This window comes from Penicillium arizonense (genome assembly GCF_001773325.1).
Source record: "Penicillium arizonense strain CBS 141311 chromosome Unknown PENARI_contig002, whole genome shotgun sequence".
Lineage (NCBI taxonomy): Eukaryota > Fungi > Ascomycota > Eurotiomycetes > Eurotiales > Aspergillaceae > Penicillium > Penicillium arizonense.
Window position 1 is genome coordinate 1,003,922 of NW_019173279.1, and position 20,559 is coordinate 1,024,480.

Here is a 20,559-nt window from a genome sequence, read left to right on the forward strand (position 1 = left end):
TGCCAGAGCCAATCCGTCCTGGGTGTTCAAGGAGATAGCCTGAGCCTTTCTAACACTTGGAGCGAAGGTAGCAATCCATGCCCCCTCATTTTCCGAGGTGATGCTTCGGTAAAGAGAGCCGCGGAATTTCCGAGTTCGTTCTGCTCCACAAGGTGGAGAGCACTGGTCTGCATATCTGCATACTCTCGCTCCCCTTTACCCCGAGACGAGACGAACAGTCGAACTCGACTCTCTGGTTTTTCCTTGTCATTCTGAGTTTCATACCTCATTCCTCAGGTTCGCGATATTTCCTTTCTATCCCCTTTGTCAGTCTTGTTTTTGTCGATCATGACGACCACTTTTCTCCACTCTGTTTTAGCGATGAACCATAAGAAAAATGATGTCTGTTTCTAGACAGTAATGGCTAAGAGAATTCAGATTTGATTAAGGCTTCATCTAATCTATAATCCCCGCTGGCAAGAAAGCCACATAGTCCAATGGAGCCGATTCAACGCCATCAGGTTGACCGACAATTTTCAGAGTGTCGCCCTTCTTAATCTTGATGCCCCGGAACTTGATACGCGTAGCCGAATGACCATCTAGGTGGATAGAGGGCGTATGACTGAAAGTAACCTCACTGTTTCCAACCCACTCTCCCACCTTCCGATCATTCAAATAGATCGTCCACTGAGACTGACCACCGTAGAGATCATAATAATTAACTGCAATATCATAAGTACCAGAAGCAAAAGGCACTTTGGTAAAAGCCGTGCCAGCCGTGCTGTTAGACTCCGTGACGATCGCAACAGTCCCCGAAGCCGTTTCAAAGGGACTGACAGTATAAGGCTTGTAACCATCTAGTGTCATACTTTCAGCTTCGATGCGCCACGGGTGGTGACTGACGCGTTTTGCTTCGTCGGGAATACCAGAGAGATTGTAGTAGAAGTCATTGATTGCGTCTCTCCAGACGATTGAGTGGCCTGTTTGGTAATCCAGGAAGCGGCGGACATGGTTGTATCGCTCCTTGTCTATCTTTCCCTGCAGCGATTCCCACTGAGTCAGGAATGTCTGTGCTGTCTTTGCTCCGGTGTAGTGGGCATCGTAGAAGTGTTGGATGACGGTTTTGCCTGAGTGTAGACGGTGGGTGTAGTCAACATGATGGAACCATAAGAGAAGGTCATCTGGTGTTGTATCGATGTTTTCGTACATGGCTGCGATTTCATCCGGATATTGGCCGGAGTACCCTGTACCATTCTTCACGGTCCGGTCCATTCCAATGCTTGTTTGGTCCGCGCGGGTCCATTGGCCCCAGCCATTGTTGTCTTGAGAGGCAGGGTTAGGGCCGTAGTGGGTGTAAAGGATGTCGGTCAAAGTCTGGATTCCTAGATTGCCGCTATATTGTTCATAGGCGGGCCACGACTCCATGGACATGCGGGTAATCGTGTCTAGGACTTTACCGTCCAGCCCGAATGTCAGGCGAATCCAGTCTTGCAGAATGTCTTGCGCATCATCTGTCGGGCTCCAAGCCAAGCGACCATAGGCGTACAGGTTTGACATGGAAAGATGACTCCCAAGCCAGGTAGTATTGGTACCGACGTTGACCACGGCTGCTGAGCCACCTAGTTTACGATTGAAGCGTTTACCAGCCACAATATCACGAACGAGCGATGGCTGATGATCCACGCGAAGATCGAAGTCCAAGATAGTCTTCCAGAGTGGAGGCAGGTATACCAAGTGAGACTGTTGGCCCAGATATTCTTGGGTTACTTGCAACTCAATGGCCGTGTTGGTATTGAACAGATTTGCGAACAAAGGAGATACCGGCTCGCGGACTTGGAAGTCAATAGGTCCAAACTTGATCTGGATCACCACATTGTCGTCAAATTCGCCATCTAGCTCTTTGAAGAAATTGACAGCTGCCTTTGCACGATCCGCCGTCCAGACAGATTCATTGAGCTGGTTGTAGACGAAGGCACGGTACATGACAATACCACCATGGGGCTGAACTTCTTTGGCGAAGAGATTTGCTGCATCGGCGAGGGTCCTGTTGTACGTTTGAGGACCTGGCTGGCCTTCAGAATCCGCCTTGACAAGATAACCAGCCATGTCAGGAACACGCTCATAGATCTGGGCAGTAATGTTCGACCACCACTTGATGACAGATGCATCGAGAGGATCGAAGGTACTCAGGCCACCGTATGTTTTGGGCGAGGCGAAATTGAGAGACATGCCAATTTGAATGCCATATGGCCGGAAGACATCAGCTACTCGACCAAAGCCATCGATGTTCTTAGGGTCCAAAAGTGTAGCATTAGCGTTGACATTGTTAATCACCACGGCATTGATCCTGATCGAGGCCAAGAGACGTGCGTATTCAGCGACGCGAGTCAGATCTTCGACAATTTGTCCATTCTTGAAGAAGATAGAAGCGCCACCATAGCCACGCTCGATACTTCCATCCATATTGTCCCATTGGTTGACCCAGCGGATCGGTTGCGACGGATTGGTAGCGTAGGCGACTTTTGAGAAGTTTCCCTGCGAAATCATCGACAAGTACTCGAAGGCACCATAGAGCGCGCCCCTCTCATTCTGTCCCAGGATTTGAACGGTGTCCCCTTTGGTGCTAAGCCAGAAGCCATCGTCTTCCAACTCGGGTATGCTGTGTACAGCGCCGCAGGTCTTGCGATATTGATCGACCGTACCAACAATGACGGAGGAAGATGTCTTGCATGTGTGGGAGACTTGCACGTCTTTTCCATAAACACCCTTCAGCCCTTTCTCTAATTCTGCGCCCGCAATATATACCGGACTACTCTCGGTTGTATTGAGGGTGACAATGGTAGAAGGAAGGTTGGAATGGCATTGTTTCGAACAAGGTAATGATGCATAACGTAGCCAGCCATTCAAGCCATCCTCGGCGGCTGCAAATCCGAAGGAGGCCAATAGAAAAAGTGCACGCATAGTGACTAGAGCTTTCCAGCCGTATGAAGCTACTACTTGTCCCTCAATGCAGGTCGATTGACCCTTTTATATAACCCCGCCATCGAGCATCAGGTCATCGGAAGAATCCCGGGCGACACATGGAAGAACTTCAGGCTAAATAAGTCATGCTAAAGTCGATTAGTACAGGCTATAGCATTAGACAAACGCAAGGGTTAAGGGAAAATCTCGGAAGATTCGAAAGGGAATGGTGCTTCCCCGCAAACATTGCGGAGATGCGTGGGGGTCCTGCAGCACGGGCAAAACGGATGGCGTTCTCCAGATTCAATACTGACAGGGGTTAACCAGGTAAAGAGTACAGAGTCATCCCGATTAAGCATGATGTTAAGCTTAGATTGTAAACGTGGCGGAAGACCGATAAGAGCGGGAGTCTCTAGGGCACACGGGTACGACATTCGAAACGAAACTCATGATAAAGACTGCATTTGGGGTATTACATTTAGGCTATTCTATCAGATGGTTTCCACCATTGAAAATCACTGCCCGGGACGAGACATTGCATCTCGGCGCCCTTGTCTAGAATGTGCCTAGGGGAATATCATAATTCATCATTGACCGTGAGAAAATTGGTTCAAGGTTGTATTTTTTTTAAGAGGTCCCAACAAGGCGAGACGCTTAAGCCTCACGGCTCAGGATGTCGGAGTCACCGGCATCGAGGATAGCCATGGCGGAGCAGCGGAAGAGCTTACCGCAAGCGGTACCGAGCTCAATCTATACGGGAGTTAGTGTCAAATTCAAGCTCTCCGGGATACCATTTGGCAGTCCCATCGTTGAGCAACTTCACTCTCCGAAGTGGTATGTTTGACCGACTTCTTCGCTGAGTAGTGGAGCTGACTCCTAGGTGCGACAACCTGCTTTTTCTCAGGTTGCCGACCCGGGGGAAGGGGAAAGACGTACGTTGTTGCCGTTGAAGTGGTGGACGGGGGTCTTGGCGAGCATGGCGTAGTACTCGAGCTCAGACTTGCGCAGAGGAGGGCAGTTGCCGGAGATGAGGACCAGCTTGGCCTTGCCGGAGCGGAGAGTCTTCATGGTGGACTTGGTACCCATGGTAACTGGAAAGAGAATTAGCACCGTATTTTGCGCAATTGAGCAATTGAGCGACGAGCTTACCCTTGCCAGACTTCATCACCAGCGCAAGGCGCGAGGCGAGAGTGTCACCGGACTTCTTAGCCTTGACCATTTTGACGGTTTTTTTTTGGGTTGGGTGGTTGGTGGTTGAGTGGTGTACGGATGATCAAAATGGAAGGAAGAAAAGGTTTTGTGTGGAAATGGGGAAGCCCTAACACGTGATGTATTACTGCACGTGATAATTTTCTCATACACCGCCTGATTCTGCCACCACCCCCGATCATCGGTGGTCGGCCCGCGGGGTTTGACTCATTGCAGATTTATTTCTTTTGGTTTCGACTACTTCTGATCCATCTTCTTCTTCATTTCATTTTTCTGTTGTATCTTGTTCGTTTTTTTTTGATCGGCTGTCTTTTCATCATGGCCACTGAAACTAGCAGTGCCCCCACTGCGCGACTCCGTCAGTTTATGCCCCTCGTCCCCCAAAGGAACCGCTACTAAATCCCGTAGAGAGAGTCGATTCGCAGCCTGAGAACCCCTACGCGCAGCTGATCGAGGATCAGTCTATCGCAATTGTCCCTTCCTTTAAGCTTGAATCCGGCGTTACACTGTACAATGTCCCGGTCGCTTATACCACGCGGGGAACACTCTCCCCCACGGGCGATAATGTTTTGGTCATTTGTCACGCTCTGAGTGGCAGTGCGGATGTTGCGGACTGGTGGGGGCCTCTTCTCGGCGGTCCTGGTCAGGCATTCGATGTCTCTCGGTTCTTCGTGGTCTGTCTGAACAGTTTAGGTAGTCCGTACGGAAGTGCCAGTGCTGTGACTTACAAGGATGGCAAGCCTGAAAATGGCTACTACGGACCCGAGTTCCCCCTGACCACTGTCCGCGATGACGTCAAGTAAGTCGATTGTTCAGTCTATTATATATCAATACTTTCTGACTCCGTTATTAGCATCCACAAGCTTGTCTTGGATGACCTTGGTGTCAAGCAGATCGCTGCCGTCGTCGGCGGATCCATGGGTGGAATGCTAACCTTGGAATACTCCTTCTTTGGCAAAGATTATGTGCGTGCTATCGTGCCAATTGCTACTTCAGCACGCCATTCCGCTTGGTGCATCAGCTGGGGTGAGGCTCAGAGACAGAGCATCTACAGTGATCCCAAGTATGATGACGGCTACTATCCATTCAATGATCCCCCTTCAACCGGCCTCGGAGCTGCTCGCATGTCGGCACTTTTGACTTACCGCAGTCGCAACTCGTTTGAGTCACGATTCGGTCGCAATGTGCCTGACCCGTCTAAGAGGTTGAACATCAACGGCGTTGAAAAGCAACCCACTCCTCCCAACGAGCACTGGGCCATTCACAATGATGGGCACCGTGGAGGTTCGACTTCGCGCTCCGAAAGCAGACAAGGCTCTCCAGCCCCCCAGTCCGAGGTCCAGTTCATGGATCCCCAGTTCTCAGGCACGAAGACTTTTGTCCCGGAGGACGATGCGAAACCTAAGCTTACCCCAAGTGGTCGTCCTCGCCCGCCTACCTACTTCTCTGCGCAGTCGTACCTCCGTTATCAGGGCGACAAGTTTGTTAAGCGATTTGACGCCAACTGCTACATCGCCATGACTCGCAAACTTGACACCCACGATGTTTCCCGCCACCGTGCCGACCCTACCGCCGAGGATACCGTGCTCGAGGCTTTGGGACGGGTGGAACAGCCCACTCTAGTCCTGGGTATCGAGTCTGATGGTCTCTTCACCTTCGCAGAGCAGCAAGAGATCGCTGCTGGTATTCCCGATTCCCGCCTCAAGCGCATCGACAGCCCTGAGGGTCACGATGCATTCCTGCTCCAGTTTGAGCAGGTCAACCGCCACATTGTTGATTTCTTCCATGAAGTTCTACCCGACATCATGTCGAAGTCGAACATTGACGGTGCCGCGGCCGTCGCAAGTGTCAAGAAGCTGACGAAGAGCAGCACTTTCGGCGAGGCTGAGGTGGAGGATATCACCGCTTGGTAAAGCGTTGGTTTACTCATATAGTAATGTTAGGCGCAGTGTTTTCTGCAGCCATCCCATGACTCCACTCTGGGCCCCTATCCCCGCCTGTCTCTCTCTTCATCAACTATGAGAGAAGATTCGGTGGGGTCCGCGCCCTGGTGGATGCCATGGCACTGGGGAAGTAGGTTGCCGTTCTTTTTTCCGTTCCGCCAGTCAGGGAGATGAGCATCCAACTGCCTCTCCCGTCTCTCACTTGGTTTTGTCCTTGTCCGAGAAGACTGTCAAAGAAGCATCCAACTGCTCTCCATCAGACCCGCCCTCTGGGTCAATTTTCTCCGGGAGGAGACCTCCAGGGGGTGATGGGTCAATTTTCGATTCGATGGCCATAGGCTATCCTCGCGACACATGTCGCACAATATATATTAAAATTCACAAATTGGGGCCTTTTTCCCCCCATTGTATATCTATCCTTATCATAGCGCACGGCGATGGTGTTAGCCATCAGCGTCACACATATCTGACGGTGCTCAGTAGCAAATAGTAGGCCTTAAAACTCTAATACGTCCAACTTCCCCGCGATATGACCGGCATTCCCGGGCAACTAACTATACGACGGCTACGATATCCGAGGGAATGTGGTGAGCTAAGGTTGGATCTCGATTGCGGTCTAAAGTGTATCCACGATTTCTGCTGGTTTAGGCTTAAATACTTCCAAGATTATATTCGGGTTGGGCACCTACATGTTCAGCAAAATGCAGTGGAAGTGCTTGTTTTATGAAGTGGAGCAAGATCTGCACTCATAATCTCCTGCGCATATCGCAACAATCCTTTGATTTCGATTTTATTTACGTCTTACACTAGGCCGAGTCATTGAATCAGAATCAGTGGCGTTAGTACTCGAGTCACCAAGAAAAGAGGCGCTAGCGTATGTGCTAGTGCTTAGACCCTTTACCACAAGTCGATAGCGTTCCATTTCGTAAAAATAACCAAGCATGTCTCAGTGTACGGAGTATGTGTTCGCAGACCAAAAACCCGGTTTCTTTGCGACCGTTCGAAACCTGAGGGTCCGAGCTAAGAACTAACAGTTAAGTCTAGACTTGATACCAGCTGGTGATCTGAACCGTTTTGGGTTTTGCTATCTCTAAAGTGGCTTGACCTCCGTGATAAATGGAGTCCTTAGGGGCGGATTGGAGGGCGCTGGATGTGCCGATCCAGCCCTAAGTTCTTGAGGGGACCACTGAGTTGTTTTGATCGCTTATCCTGCTGCAAGCTAATGGGGTTAGGCGTCACAGGTGTAGCTTCCTCTATTTCAGCCTATCTCTTCTAACCGGGGGCTAAACGTACTAATGAGAATAACCCATAAAGCTAAGACATTTCTCTTTAATTACTCCGTCTTTCTTATAATGCAATTCTTTCTTCCACATTCTTCGCCCCGCATACCAGCCAGTTGCACTGACAACGGGACCCTGCCTACTACACTACAACTGCAATAATTGCTATTGACATCACACATATCTTGGGAAATTACTTGGAGCGTTGGGATCTTGTCGATTGGGATCCCTTGGAGCATTCTAGGTCGAGCATAACCGCCGTGGCCAGGTCGTTCTCATTGTTTGCTCGCTCGTTCTCCCCTTGACCTCACTCACTATACTTTATTCTCTACACTCGATCTCGTCTATCTGTCTCTATCCCATATCTATCACATCTAATCTTCCCTGTGAGACACTCTCGGAGAATAAACAAAACAAACCCAAACCCTCTATATCGCCAAGATGGAGCGCAAACTATCAGCAAAAGCAACCAAAATGCGGCGTCGTCTCACCTTCACCCGAAGCAGCTCGACACGATACCGCTCATGCACGGTGGTCCCGTCCGCTGAAGTCAGTCCCTGCAGCAGTCGGCCTCGCTCAGCAACGAATCCCGAATCTCCAACATACGGAGAAAACACCATGTGGGACAGCATTGATGCCAGCAGGTGCTACAACTTCACAGATGAGCCAGGGTTCTTTCGCCCTGCATCGCCATTTATTGAGCGCCAGCATATTGATGAAGACCTCGTGCTTGATATCAAGCACGCATGCGCCCTCCTATCCCACAGCATCGACCGTGGTATCCCCATCGGCCTGTCGTATCAAAGTGCCGTGCCCAACTGGACAGGGAAAAAGGCCGCTAGGCCGTCCAGCGCCGAAGTATCCTCGTCTCTAAACCAAAACGCCCTTCTCTCACCTCCCAAACCCTTCAAGTCTGCGACAGACGTAGACACCGAGCTGCACGATTCAGGCATGGACATGAGCTTCCACTCCCCCCAGCAAACAGGGAGACCATACGGAAACAGCGTCTCAGGCACCGAAGCCTCAGCCAGATTTTACAACAAACGATCCTCCATCTCACCACCCCACAGCCCAACATCAGAAAGAGCCTCTCGCTCCCGCGGCGAGAGTCTAATCCAAAGCCTGGCAGACCGCGGCAGCATCCAACCAGACTACCCACTAAGCCTCGGGCGCTCGCGCTCCTCCAGTCCAGTCCCATTCCCCTACAGTCCCGACCAAGCCAATGACGAATGGCGATCCGGACAAACAACACCACCCAGCCCGATAATCGAAAACGCCCAGAACATAAAGGAACAGTCAACGGCAACGATTACCGTTTCCGAAACCGAGATCAAAACCACTACCTCCACCATCACCGAAGAAAGTGAGACACCGTCTCAACCCTGTCTCGGCGAAGAAGGCATGACCTGGCTCCGCGCCAGCAAAGGCATCCAACATCTCGCCGAAGAAGAAAAACAGAAAGAGAAAGCAAAGGCATCTAAAAAGGAAAACACTTCCGGCCGCTTTTACAGTTGCAATGCCGCGGCCTTCCAAATCATCGATTCGCCCGAATGGCTCACGAAGAATATCTGGGAAAGTCGAGACCCGAGCGTCTACGGCGAAGCTTCATTGGCCAGGAATAGAGAAGGGCGCTGGGGGAGTGTATCGACGAGCGGGGATGAAAGTCGCGACGGATATCCCGTCCAGTGGTTCATTGGTGCTGGGGCTGTGTCAAGTCGGGATCTGTCTTATTCTTCGTCTTTGTATCCCGTTGATGAGTTCAAGCATCAGGAGGCTGCTTATTCGGTTGTTGTTCCTAGTCTGCAACCGCGGCGGAGGAGGGAGAAAGCGCAGTTTTTGTTGAGGAAGTTGGCTGGGTTTAGGGGAAGGAGGAAGGAGGGTGAATGTTAGGGTTTGAATTGAATCTTTTCTTTTATGAGGCTTGTATTTGGCTTGGACTGGGGCTTTGGGGTTTTTCTTTTTCTTGTCGCCGTCTTTTAGCTGGGGTTTATGTGTGGGCGTGTTGTTTTTTTGGTTTTGATAGATGTCCGTATGCTTCATGTAGATACCCTTTTATTCTTTCTTTTACTTATTACTGCTTAGTTGGATTATTTGGGATTTGTTTCGGAAATACGGAATTTGATATGTTCGACACGTGTGAAATCTCATCAATCAATCTCTCTTAGCGCTGGAGGTCTTCTACATGTACTGTAGGTAGGGCCCATCATCTTAGCGCTTTCATACGGGCGGTTACATGCAGCTCAAAGCCATTGGTAAGTCTAAGACTCGTAATCATACATATTCCTGTCAGCTTATGTGATTCAGGTGACTGAAGTTAGAGTGGGTTGGTAAATCGAGTAACTATCTGATTTTTGGGACGAATTTAGGTGGCGTGAACAGGTACACGGAGAGACTACCCTATCACTTACGCCTAATATTGTAGGTAATACTACGCTTAGCAATTAGTGCGCAGTGTGCAGCGGTTAAAGATGATTATATCTGCAATCATCATTGGCAAATTACTCATAACTCATAAAGAGCCCCATAAAATCCACACATACCAAGCCTAAGCCAATCTATCCACAGCCCAAAATAGCAACACTCACAAGACAATCACACTATAAAAAGAGATCCAAACCATCCAATCCCAATACATCCTAATACAAATTACAGACCAAGCCAGAACCTCGTCTTCCCAACATCAAACTCACCACGTAGCTCCTCAGGCCCAGTACCAGTAACCAAAACCCCATACGTCCCCTTCTCAGAAATCCACTGATCCCGCTCCTCATCCCACCAACTCGTAGCAAGCTTCTTCTCAACAACAAGCTGCACAGTCTTCGACTCCCCAGGCTGAAGGAAAACCTTCTTGAAAGCCTTCAGCTCACGCACCGGACGACCGACATCCGTCTTGGGGGGTACGATCCACAACTGTACGATCTCGGCACCAGCCACTGAGCCCGTGTTTGTTACAGTCACGGAGGCAGTAATTGGTTCACCAGATTCGGCGTACTTGGCTTGCTCGGGCACAGTCTCGACGGAAAGATCGGAGCGGGAGAATGTAGTGTATGACAGCCCATGGCCGAATGCAAAGCCCGGCGCGACGTCACTCTTCTCGAAGAACCGGTAGCCGACGTAGATGTCCTCGCCGTAGAGGACGCGGCCACGCTCGGATCGGAAGTTCAGGTAGGAGGGATTATCTTGTAGACGGCGGGGGAATGTGATTGGGAGTTTAGCAGAGGGGTTGACGTCGCCGTAGAGGACATCTGCAATGCCGTTGCCGCATTCGTTACCGCCGAACCAGGCTTGCACGAGGGATTTGGCTTTGTGTTCCCAGGGCATGGTTACCGGCGTACCCGATTGAAGGACGACCACGGCGTTGGGGTTGGCGTCCAGCACGCGGGTGATGAGTTCGTCGCTGCCGGGGGGTAGGTCCATGTGTTCACGGTCGTGGCCTTCGGTTTCCCATTCCAGGGTCAGGCCTGCGAAGATGACGACTTGTTCTGCGGTCTTGGCTTGTTCGACGGCGTTGGAGATTAGTTCTTCTTGGCTGACTTGACGGCTAGCGCCGAAGCGGAAGCCGCCTGGGCCGAAGGCGACGATGCCACGGGTGTCGAGGTCTGAGGTTGGGGCGGTGCCGAATTGGAAGACTACCTTGTAGGTCTGACCAGCCTTGAGCTCTTTGGTGCCGCGCTCTTCAATGGTGGCTGTGCCGAAGAAGGCGGAGCCTTGCTTTTGGTTCTTGGTGTTGTCGACGACGATTTCGTCGTCGATGAGGAGTTGGCCTGTGCCAACGACTGTTACTCCGAAGTCGTACACGCCGCTCTCCTCTGGGGTGAAGGATCCCTCCATGTCGACATAGTAGGTCATCGACTTGATCTTAGGGTTGACATAGTCCATCAAGAAACCGGTGGAGTCGAGCAGATGTAGCTCATCGACGACCTGGCGGTCAGCGCCAGAGCGGGGGTGCTCATTGTAGACCTTGAAAGTGAAGCCGGGCTTGCCATCTGCTGTCTTCAAAAGCGGCCCTAGGAGCGGCAGTTCCTTGTGAGAGTACACTCCCTGGCTGAATTTGACCTCGCCCTTGCTCTTGGCGGAGACACCCTCCAATGGAGTGACGGTATAGTATGGCGCCAAAGATGCCGAACCGCCACCGCAGTACGAGGCAATTCTAGCATTGGGGCCAATGACCAGTAGAGACCCATCTTTCTTGAGAGGAAGAATGTTACCCTCGTTCTTCATGAGCACAACAGACTCGGCAGCAGCACGGCGCATGAGAGCCTGGTCTTCTGGTCGGTTAAGAGCCTTCTCAGACGCTCCCTCAGGGATACCCAGAGGCTCAACCCAGTTAACGAGGTTGAGAACATTGCGCACACGCTCATCAAGCTTGAACTGGGCAATCTTGTTGGAAGAAACAGCGTGCGCAAGAGCCTGGCCTCTCCAACGGGTTTTGCCAGGCATCTCAATGTCGAGACCGGCATTGATAGCATCGGAGGTACTATAAGTACCGAACCTATTGGAACATCAGCATCAAAACCAAACCATAGAACACGGCGAATCAGCTCACCAATCGCTCATAACAACACCATCCCACCCCCACTCCTTGCGCAAGATATCATCAATAATAAGCTTATTCTCACTAACATGAGTCCCATTAATCTTATTATAAGCCGTCATAACACAAGCAGAGCGACAAATCCGCATAGCCAACTGAAACGGCATCAAATAGATCTCACGCAGCGCCCGATCAGTCAGAATACTACTAACAGCCATGCGCTCGTGCTCCTGGTCATTGCAGACGAAGTGCTTAAGCGTAGCAGCCACGCCCTTGCCCTGCATAGCCTTGCAGAAATGGCCAGCCAGGGTTCCAGAAAGGACTCCATCTTCCGAGAAAGACTCGAAGCCACGTCCGCCTAGGGGCGATCGCTGGATGTTGATTGTCGGGCCGAGCACAATGTGCGTGCCCTTGGCGATCGCTTCGTCACCCATTAGTGAGCCTACTTCGGAGAGGAGCTCCGCGTCCCAGGTTGCACCTAGGGCTGTTGCGCATGGGAAGCAAGCTGCTGGGATGCCGTTGAAGAAGCGTGTGCCGCGTACGCCGTTGGGCCCATCGGACATCCGTAGGGCGGGGATGTTTAGACGTGGGATGGAGGCTGTGTGCCAGAAATCTTGGCCTGTGAATGGTTAGCATTGGTAACGACGAGGGTTTTGGATGTGATTGGCATTGGATATTGTCTTTACCAGCTGTGAGGTCGACCTTTTCTCCGAGCGTCAGCTCTTCAATGGCCTTTTCGACGTCAATGCGAGCCATAATGTAATGAGGTCTCTTTGTCTTGATGTCTCGATGTCGCTATATGCTTGGAATTCGATATTCACTGCTCAGTAGGCTTGTTCAGCACAGTACAGAGCTCAGAGAAGAAGTTCAAGTCTCAATGTCCTGCTTCCAAGTTGTTCCAAGCTAAACAATAGTAAGCAGACAGCAAACAGCGGTAGAAGGCCAATCTCTCGAGTCACCCCCAGTGCAAAGCTGGACAAGAATAAGATACAAGTGTGGAATCCAACGGTCCTTCGCAAGCAGTCTTATAGTCGACAAAGAGGCCAAAACGTGCAATTGCATGCGAAACCGTGCAGGCGGGGAAGCTGGTGGAGTTGTGCGCACCTCACAAACCCAATAATGATCGCCATGTCAGATAAAACTAGATCAGGCAAATGATAGCCTTGCAAATCTCTCAAAGAGCCACGGAGGTCCTGGCGAGCCCGAGGTTTAACCGACAGGATCTCTGGAGGGACAAAGCTACAGTAAGTCCGGATGTCGGCCCGCCGTGCCTGCGGTTGCTTTGTATACGCGGAGTATCGGATATGCTTGTAGATGCGATATTTGAGGTACTTGACGTAGATTCTAGAGTATGATGGAAGATATTAGGCAATAAATTCATGAATATTGCATTCCCGTTACGGTGTTCATATGGTTAAGAAAGTACATGTAGAGAAGTGAAGTGAATTATCCCCGAACACCAGGCAGAATGCAAAAATACAGAAAGGAAATTGGTAGTCAAGAGTGTCAAACGAAATCGAAATCAATAGAGCAAACAGAAAAGCAAAAGTTCCCTTATTCCTTTCGGGTATCAAGGTAAACACGTCACGCTCCTCGACGAGGGCGCTTGTTATCGGTTCCCATGCGCATGCCACGGGGTCCATTGTCACCAATGTTGTCGTCAGGACCTTGGCGTCCGCGCTTACGGTGTCCAGAGCCGCCGCTACCACCGCCGCCTTCGCGGTGTTCGCGCTCACGTCGGTCACTGCGGCGCTCACGCTCGCGATCTCGGTGCTCGGACCGGTTACCCCGGTCGCCGCCAGAGTTAAACCGGCGGTCGTTTCCTTCAGGCAGGGGAGGAGGAGGGGGCGGTGGGGGTGGTGGCGCGCCCATGGAAGAGGGAGGACGCAGACGACCCTCAGCTTCAGAGGCGTTGTTGTCGCTGGGAGTTGGGCCAGTCATCTCTGAGGATCCGTCGGGTCGGTCACGTCGGTCTCGGCGGCGCAGCTCCTCGCGGGAGCTCTGAACCCGGCGCAGATTCTCGCGAGGTTCGGCATTGCGGTCTTTTTCGTCACGGGTCGGAGCAGCACCTACATCGCTGCGGCGGCTGCGTTCGCGGTCACGACCACGGCCATCACGACGGCGGCTGCTGTTGTTGGTGCTGTCCTCGCGGCGCTCCGAGTCCTTTGCGCGATCAGCATCTGGCTCACGGTTACGATCGCCAGTTCGGCCAGAGCGGACTGCCTCGGGAGTGGGATCATCGAGTAGGTCAGCGACCCGGCCACCGTTAGGTCGGCTGCCAGATTGGTCCCCTGGGGGACCTGCTGGGCTGTCGGGGGGAGGTGCGTTCATGCCGCTTGACTGGCGATGTCCGCCTCGTCCACGAACAGGCGGGGGGTTACCGCCGCGATCACCACCAGTGCCACCAGACTGCTGAAGCATGTTGTTCAGGCCCGCGAACCGTTTATCGCTGCGGCCGCGGTCTCCACCAAATCCTTGGCCAGCGGGCCCTCGGGGCGGTTGCTGCGGGCCTGCTCCACTGCGAGGACCAGAGGGAGGAGCATTAGAGGTTGCAGGCTCATTGACGAGGTTCCTGAGGCGATCTGGGTGAACGCCTGCGGCATTGGCGGGGCCTGCGGGCTGTGAACTGGATGGTTGTTCTGGGGCGTCACGGCCACCCTGCCGACCAGGACCTGTAGGTGTTTGGCGTTCCGCAGTGGGTGGTGGACCGTTGTTTGAGCTTGACATGGGGGGCACTTGTCCGGAAGCATTGCGGCCGCCGCCACGTCTTCCTCGTGGACCAGCCGGGATATCAGGTATGGGTTCTGGCTGTCGAAGACGACCATGATTCATGTCAGGACCTGAGCCAGAGTCTTTCGCATCTCCATGTCGATCAATTCGGGGGCCCCGGGGAAGTTCGTCGTGACGGGGAGACTGGGAGAAATTGGGAGCTCTGCGGTCATCGACGGGAATGGGTCTCTCGGGGCGGTTGGGCAAGTTAGCTGGTCTAGGAGGTGATTGAGGGCGGGAGGGATACGGTCTGCGAGCATCCTTGTCCGGTCTAGATGGGTCCCCACGCCGAGGACCATCAATAGGACGGTCATTGTGGTCAGGCAAGAGTTCTCCGCGTGCAGGGGCATCGCGTCCATGGAATGAATCATTAGGTCCACGCATGCGGGCTGGGCGATCCATAGGCCAGCCATTCTCACGGAGAGGTCGACCATCGCGGGATGGTCCACGCATAAGATCATCTGGAGGAGGCCGGACAGGGTAATCGCGATCACGCTCGTTAAGACGCCCATGGACTCGATTGTCGCTACCAGGGCCATCAAACGAGCGGTCAGGGCCGGGTCCATGTCGATTGCGGGGGTTGAAGTCGGAATGTCTATCTCGTCGGTCATCCACTCCCTCGGGGCGTGGAGGCAATCTGCCGTCGTGACGGGGCGGAGGACGAGTGGGAGGGTGAACTTGCGAGCGAATATCAGGCTGACGCCCCGAATCGGGCGCCCGAGAGTTTGGTCGAGAGCGCACAGGTGGTTGGTCAGACGGAGCATCCAGGTGAGCATCGATGCCAGCTACGGAAGGTGTGGTGGATCCAGCTCGAGAGGATGTACTAGCCATCTTGTTCTCATCGCTCGCCTTTCCTGCACCAACATCGGTCATCTTTGCATCCTCGATCTCACCATCCTCAACTTCAGTCCTGCCAGTATGTTCCTGGTTCGTACCAGGGCTAATAATCGACAGTTAGACATCGCGAACATCTGTAGATTCTCAAAATCGGTACTTACTCTGAGCTTCGGGTAGGGTTGAACTCCGGGGCTGCGGCATTCAGTGTTGGTGTAGCAGGATGCTGAGAACCGGAGTGGGCCTGAGCCTCGGCGGCCTTGACCATGTTGAAAGCTTGTGGCAACATCCACTTCTTCTCTCGTCGGTTGAGGTCACCAATCAACGAGGCTGCGGGAATCTTCACGTCATCACGCTCATCGTTCTTGCTCAAATTGTTGACACAGTTCAGCATATCACGACCAATCCAGTTCACGGCAGGGAAGTGCTGGACAACAGCCTTCAGAACACTGATTGCGTTTCGAATGTGCATGTATTCGCCTCCGCTGAGGCAACTCTTGAGGGCGTTGGAGAACAATCGGTGCCATTTGTACAGGAGACGGCGGAAGTCCTCAAACTCCAAGAACTTGACTGGTACACCTTCAGGGTCAACGTTCTTAGCGAAGCCGGGAAGGTCTCTCTTGGTGCCAAAGGCCTCCTTCTCGTAAACGGCTTTGTCAGCATGCCATCTAGAGAGATCACGCAAGACCTCATTCAAGAAGCGACCAAGGTTGTCCGCCTCCTTGGATGTACATAGGAAAATGAGCGCCGTGAGTCTATGCTCGCGGAAGAGCTGGTCGAGAAGACCAACGGTCCGGAAGTTAGGAGTTCCCGAGCTGTGCAGGAACTTCAACATCTTGAAACAGAAGAAGGCATCAAGAGGTGACAAGAGAAGCCGAGGAATGAAACACTGCTCTAACAAGGCAACATTCAAAGAATCATGCTTAAGGCGCATGCCGGCGAACCAGCGGTCCTTCTCTTTTTGCAGCCTGGAGCGAGTCTGTCCATATGCCTTCAGATGATTCTTGTTCTCCTCCAGAATGCGCTCCTGCAGCTGAGTGAGATTCTTTTTCGAGGCCTCCCTTCGTGTTGTGCCTGCAGTGCTGGGGTCAGACCGGTCGTTGTTGATTGAAACCACTCGTCGTTTGAGACGGTCGATCTCATCCTCGTAGGATTTCTGAGGAATGTGAAGATCGTAGAGAGCAAGCTGCCAGAACGTTGCATAGAAGTGAGCGCCAATGGTCTCCCACGTCTCAACAGGCAGAGAAGATTTGACATTATCAATCAGCTCTTGCATGACCGGGTTTGCAGCTAAGGGCTCAGCATTCACAACAGGAACAGGAATAGAATCAGCCCCCTCAGTCGTGACCAGGTTTCCTGACTCGTCCTTGTCGACATCCATGGCGGTGTCTGCAGAGGCCTCATCAGGCTTTGCGGGCGTTTCTCCGTCCTCGGTGGTATCCATCTTGCTGTCGCCATTCGGCTTGGGCGTAGCATCATCGACGGTTGAGGCTTCCAGTTGCTTCGCTTCTTCGATGTCGGTGATCTTCCGAGAAATGCTAGTACGACGAATCCAGAAGGCGATCTCTGGCTGGATTCCAAATTCCTTAATGAGTGATGACAAGTCCGGCACAAAAGAGTCAAACTCATCAACAGACAAGTTGCTGCGAAGCAAGTCCAGGTACTGCGTGAGAATGCGATGGATCTCATCAAAGATGTTGCCAAGCAGTTTAAGCTCCGACGACGTTTCCTTGAAGACACAAGTCAACCGTTCTTGAGCAATGGCAACCAACAACTGACCAGCGAGTCTATTGTGGGTCAATGACTTCAGCAAACGCTTGGATGTGGTCTTCGACTCGTGGCGCTTATCCAGCAGCTGCAGAATGGTCTGGGATTGCAAAACATCTCCACCGGCCATGGCCTGGATTTGAGCGTCGTTGAAATTGTTGTCCGTGATGATTCCAGCCATGGAGCTGATCAACTGCTCCAACACGATAAGATCGGTTGAATTGTTCTGTCGCAGTTGTTCGACGACATACTGAAGAACTGGCGTGGGGTCCATGATGGAGTACCTCTTGTAGGTGCGGCCGGCGAATGCGGATAAGGCGTTCAGCCAGCGACTAGTCAAGAGACCGCTCTCTTGGACACGACTGCGTCCCTTCTGGCCAAGCGAGTTGACAAGTGCCCAGGACAGGGTATCGTAGCCGAGATAAGTGAAATAGCGGGCACACTCGACCACAACTTCGATGAGGTTCTCGTAAGACTCAATTTGACTGATGGCGACATTGATGACGATTCCGGGGTTGGCATATGCAATCTTAGCTAATGCGCGGGCCATGGGTCGGATGTTCGTCTTGCTGAGACGCTTGAGAGTGTCTTTGGTCTCTGCTCTGGCCTGATCGAAAGCCTCCTTGATGTCAGGCAAACGAGATGTCTGTCCCGAATACCACTCTGCGTACATGTTGTATCGGACATCACGGGGGAAGAAACTGATGAGCTCGAAAACCTCATTAACCACACCAGGGTTAGCCTTGGTCAGACTAACAGCGGGCAGGAGCAACCGCTTGCAAAGGTCGCGCCAACGGGATTTGTTCTGTTCAGATCCATCCTGGATCAAGCTTCCTTTGCCAATTCGGACAAGTTTCGCCAAAAGGCACGCGTCTTGTCCAATCTTGTGGCCAGAAAGGTTGAGGAAGGATGAGCAAAGGGCAAAGACATCGTCGACGGACTGGCAGATGGGAATGTTGTCGGCCCAGTCGTCCCAGTAAAATCGATAATCGGTACCATCGTTTGTATCTTCCTTATCCAGTTGAGCCCAACGCAAGGTTCGTCTCGGAGGGGGAGCCGCAAGGCCGATCTGGCCCTTGGCAAAACCGCTCTGATCAGAAGTCACTTGATATTGCTGCCCTGGAAAGTCGCCGGAGATAAATGATGGTCGGAATTGGACGTAAACCTTGTTCAATGAGTGGTGGAGGATCCGATGGATGAATTCAGGTAGCTCGGGATATGCTTCCATCAACCAAGGGAATTTACTGATCACAAAGAGAGATTCGGGAATGGCTCCGATGGCGAGGAGACTCTTGAGAAGTAGCACTTTCTGGTCTGAGGGATCCGGCAAGTCGTCATCTGTTTTGGATGCGCCTTGCTTGTCGGCTTCTTGATCTTTGGCAGGGGTTGACAGCCGTGGTTCCGAGTCACGCAAACGGGGAAGAGGGACTGTGTCGTCCGACAAAGCACCGGCCATCATCAAAGCGTTCGTTCCACCACCTGGTCGGCCAGCCTTCACTCTCTCGGCTTTCTCTGCCAACTTCTCGGTCTTCAAAGTGTCCATGGAGTCGTCGGGTCGCCAGAGGTGTGCATAGAGATCACGAAGGGAGATGAACCCTACTTTGATAAGCAGAGCAGCGAGGTAGATCAAATTGTCAGGGAGCACATCAGATTTTGTTCGAGCCGAAGAAGAGTAGAATCGCAGCTTGAAGCCAAGGAGCTGAGCCGCAACCCGGTTGCCCTTTGGTGGCATCGTGCCTGTCTCCTCGAGCCATGATCGTGTAACATCCTCTTCGAAAGTTGAGCCATTGGTTTCTGCGAGAGACTCTTGTTTTTCTCTCTCTGAGATCGGTTTGCGGCCAATCTCAAAGAAGGCACGAATACCAACCTCCCTCACTCTATCCCAGAACTGATGATCGCGCTGTTCATTTGACTGCATGATAGCTGTTCGCTCCTCCTCGGTGGTGACCCAGCCAGATGATCCAGGGAGTGCCCAGTTCGGGATACCAGATTGTCGACGGCCCTCGTCGAGGCTTTGGAAAATGTCCTCCTTGGGCCACCATGAGCTAGCTCTCAAGAGCTTCACAAAGAAGCGGTATTGCTTGACGAGAACCGCGGCAAACACATCCAGTGTTACATCCAGAACACGGCCAACATCCATATCAAATGCGCCGATCATCGCCTTCACTCGTTCGAATGTCTCCTCGACCACTTCGCTCGATGGAGGCTCATTGTTGCTTGTGGTGAACAGCTCGGTGAGAAGTTTTGAGTATCCTTCGGACTCTTCGCGGAGAAGATTATAGTTTGACTGTCTGTAGAGTAGGTTTGTCTGCTTGCGAATACCCATGCGCGCAAAAGTTTCGCGGACCAATCCCAAAGACTGCAACAACGGGGTATCGAGCTGAAGGCGCATCAGAGAAGGATTAATTCCAGTCGCGAAAACAAACGGCTTGAGGGCAGGGTTTGAGGTATCGGCATCGGTCATGATCGAAAGGGTATCAAGGAACAAAGAGCGCGGGTCGAGTTCGTCAGTCGAAGCCTTTTCACAGTCGGCTTCCATGTCCACATCCTGGGAGTCAGCTTCTTGGCCAATAATCTCTTTAACAGCGGTACCGGCATCCGAGGGCGACAGTCGGCCGTAAATTGCAGACCGAAGAAGCTCTTGGTAGACAGCTGCGAGTCGGGGCAGGTCCTGCTGGAGACGAGCTTCGGTTCCTTGCTCCACCACGTTCTGCTTGCCTGTCGCTGTCCATTCCTGGACGGCATTGTCGGTAACAAACTCGTAGTCGTAGGGAGGCGGTGGGGCGGAAGGTGCGCGGGGGACAGGTTCTGATCCAGCACGAGATGGCGGGTTGTGATGCGCTTGCGAGGCCGGGGTATTGGGCGCAGGAGAGGGAGTAGGGTGGAGCGAACTGGGCTCGCCGTTTTGCTGTGTGAGTTCGGCGGTCTCCTTGGACTGGGTGATGGCCGGAGGAGACATGGCGTTCAGTTCTTTGTGCTGTAAGTTGGAAAAATTCTGACTATCATGGGATCCGCGGCGGGAACCAGCCCGGCTGCGATGCGATTGTCGGCGGGATCTATCGCGTGAGTCGTTCTGCTCGCGAGGAGAAGGAGACTGGTGTCCAGAGTTGGGATGGTGATGCGCCATGTTCAGAGTACCAGGGCGATGGGGAGAAGGTCTCAGGTTGTCATTGCTTGCTGAGTCGCCAGAATACGAGCGTTCGCCGCGCTTCCGCTTTCCACCATGCCCAGGCGCCATGTTGGTATCCAGTTTAGACGCGAGGGGTTGAGACGGTGGGACGGG

At 52.5% G+C, this 20,559-nt stretch overlaps 6 protein-coding genes across 6 annotated transcripts; 2 read left to right on the forward strand and 4 right to left on the reverse strand.

The window, feature by feature from the left end:
* Positions 1 to 435: 435 nt before the first annotated feature.
* On the reverse strand, positions 436 to 2,940 carry aguA (alpha-glucuronidase; the record flags this gene model as incomplete). The annotated part of the gene is made up of 1 exon (XM_022627694.1): positions 436 to 2,940. The coding sequence occupies one exon, from the start codon at positions 2,938 to 2,940 to the stop codon at positions 436 to 438; it is 2,505 nt and encodes an 834-aa protein (XP_022492367.1).
* Positions 2,941 to 3,594: 654 nt separating this feature from the next.
* PENARI_c002G02439 (60S ribosomal protein eL30) lies at positions 3,595 to 4,159 on the reverse strand (the record flags this gene model as incomplete). Its single annotated transcript, XM_022627305.1, has 3 exons — positions 3,595 to 3,690; positions 3,877 to 4,031; positions 4,090 to 4,159. 3 exons carry the CDS (start codon positions 4,157 to 4,159, stop codon positions 3,595 to 3,597), a joined length of 321 nt encoding a protein of 106 aa, XP_022493005.1.
* Positions 4,160 to 4,467: 308 nt separating this feature from the next.
* Positions 4,468 to 6,062, forward strand: met2 (homoserine O-acetyltransferase; the record flags this gene model as incomplete). The annotated part of the gene is made up of 3 exons (XM_022627748.1): positions 4,468 to 4,507; positions 4,558 to 4,948; positions 5,003 to 6,062. The coding sequence occupies 3 exons, from the start codon at positions 4,468 to 4,470 to the stop codon at positions 6,060 to 6,062; spliced, it is 1,491 nt and encodes a 496-aa protein (XP_022492604.1).
* A 1,751-nt stretch (positions 6,063 to 7,813) lies between these two features.
* Positions 7,814 to 9,262, forward strand: PENARI_c002G00414 (uncharacterized protein; the record flags this gene model as incomplete). Its single annotated transcript, XM_022627163.1, has 1 exon — positions 7,814 to 9,262. One exon carries the CDS (start codon positions 7,814 to 7,816, stop codon positions 9,260 to 9,262), a length of 1,449 nt encoding a protein of 482 aa, XP_022492813.1.
* A 756-nt stretch (positions 9,263 to 10,018) lies between these two features.
* PENARI_c002G06678 (beta-glucosidase) lies at positions 10,019 to 12,662 on the reverse strand (the record flags this gene model as incomplete). Its single annotated transcript, XM_022627582.1, has 3 exons — positions 10,019 to 11,864; positions 11,919 to 12,525; positions 12,593 to 12,662. 3 exons carry the CDS (start codon positions 12,660 to 12,662, stop codon positions 10,019 to 10,021), a joined length of 2,523 nt encoding a protein of 840 aa, XP_022492991.1.
* Positions 12,663 to 13,490: 828 nt separating this feature from the next.
* Positions 13,491 to 20,514, reverse strand: PENARI_c002G01060 (putative THO complex component (Rlr1); the record flags this gene model as incomplete). Its single annotated transcript, XM_022627203.1, has 2 exons — positions 13,491 to 15,615; positions 15,674 to 20,514. 2 exons carry the CDS (start codon positions 20,512 to 20,514, stop codon positions 13,491 to 13,493), a joined length of 6,966 nt encoding a protein of 2,321 aa, XP_022492753.1.
* Positions 20,515 to 20,559: the final 45 nt, after the last annotated feature.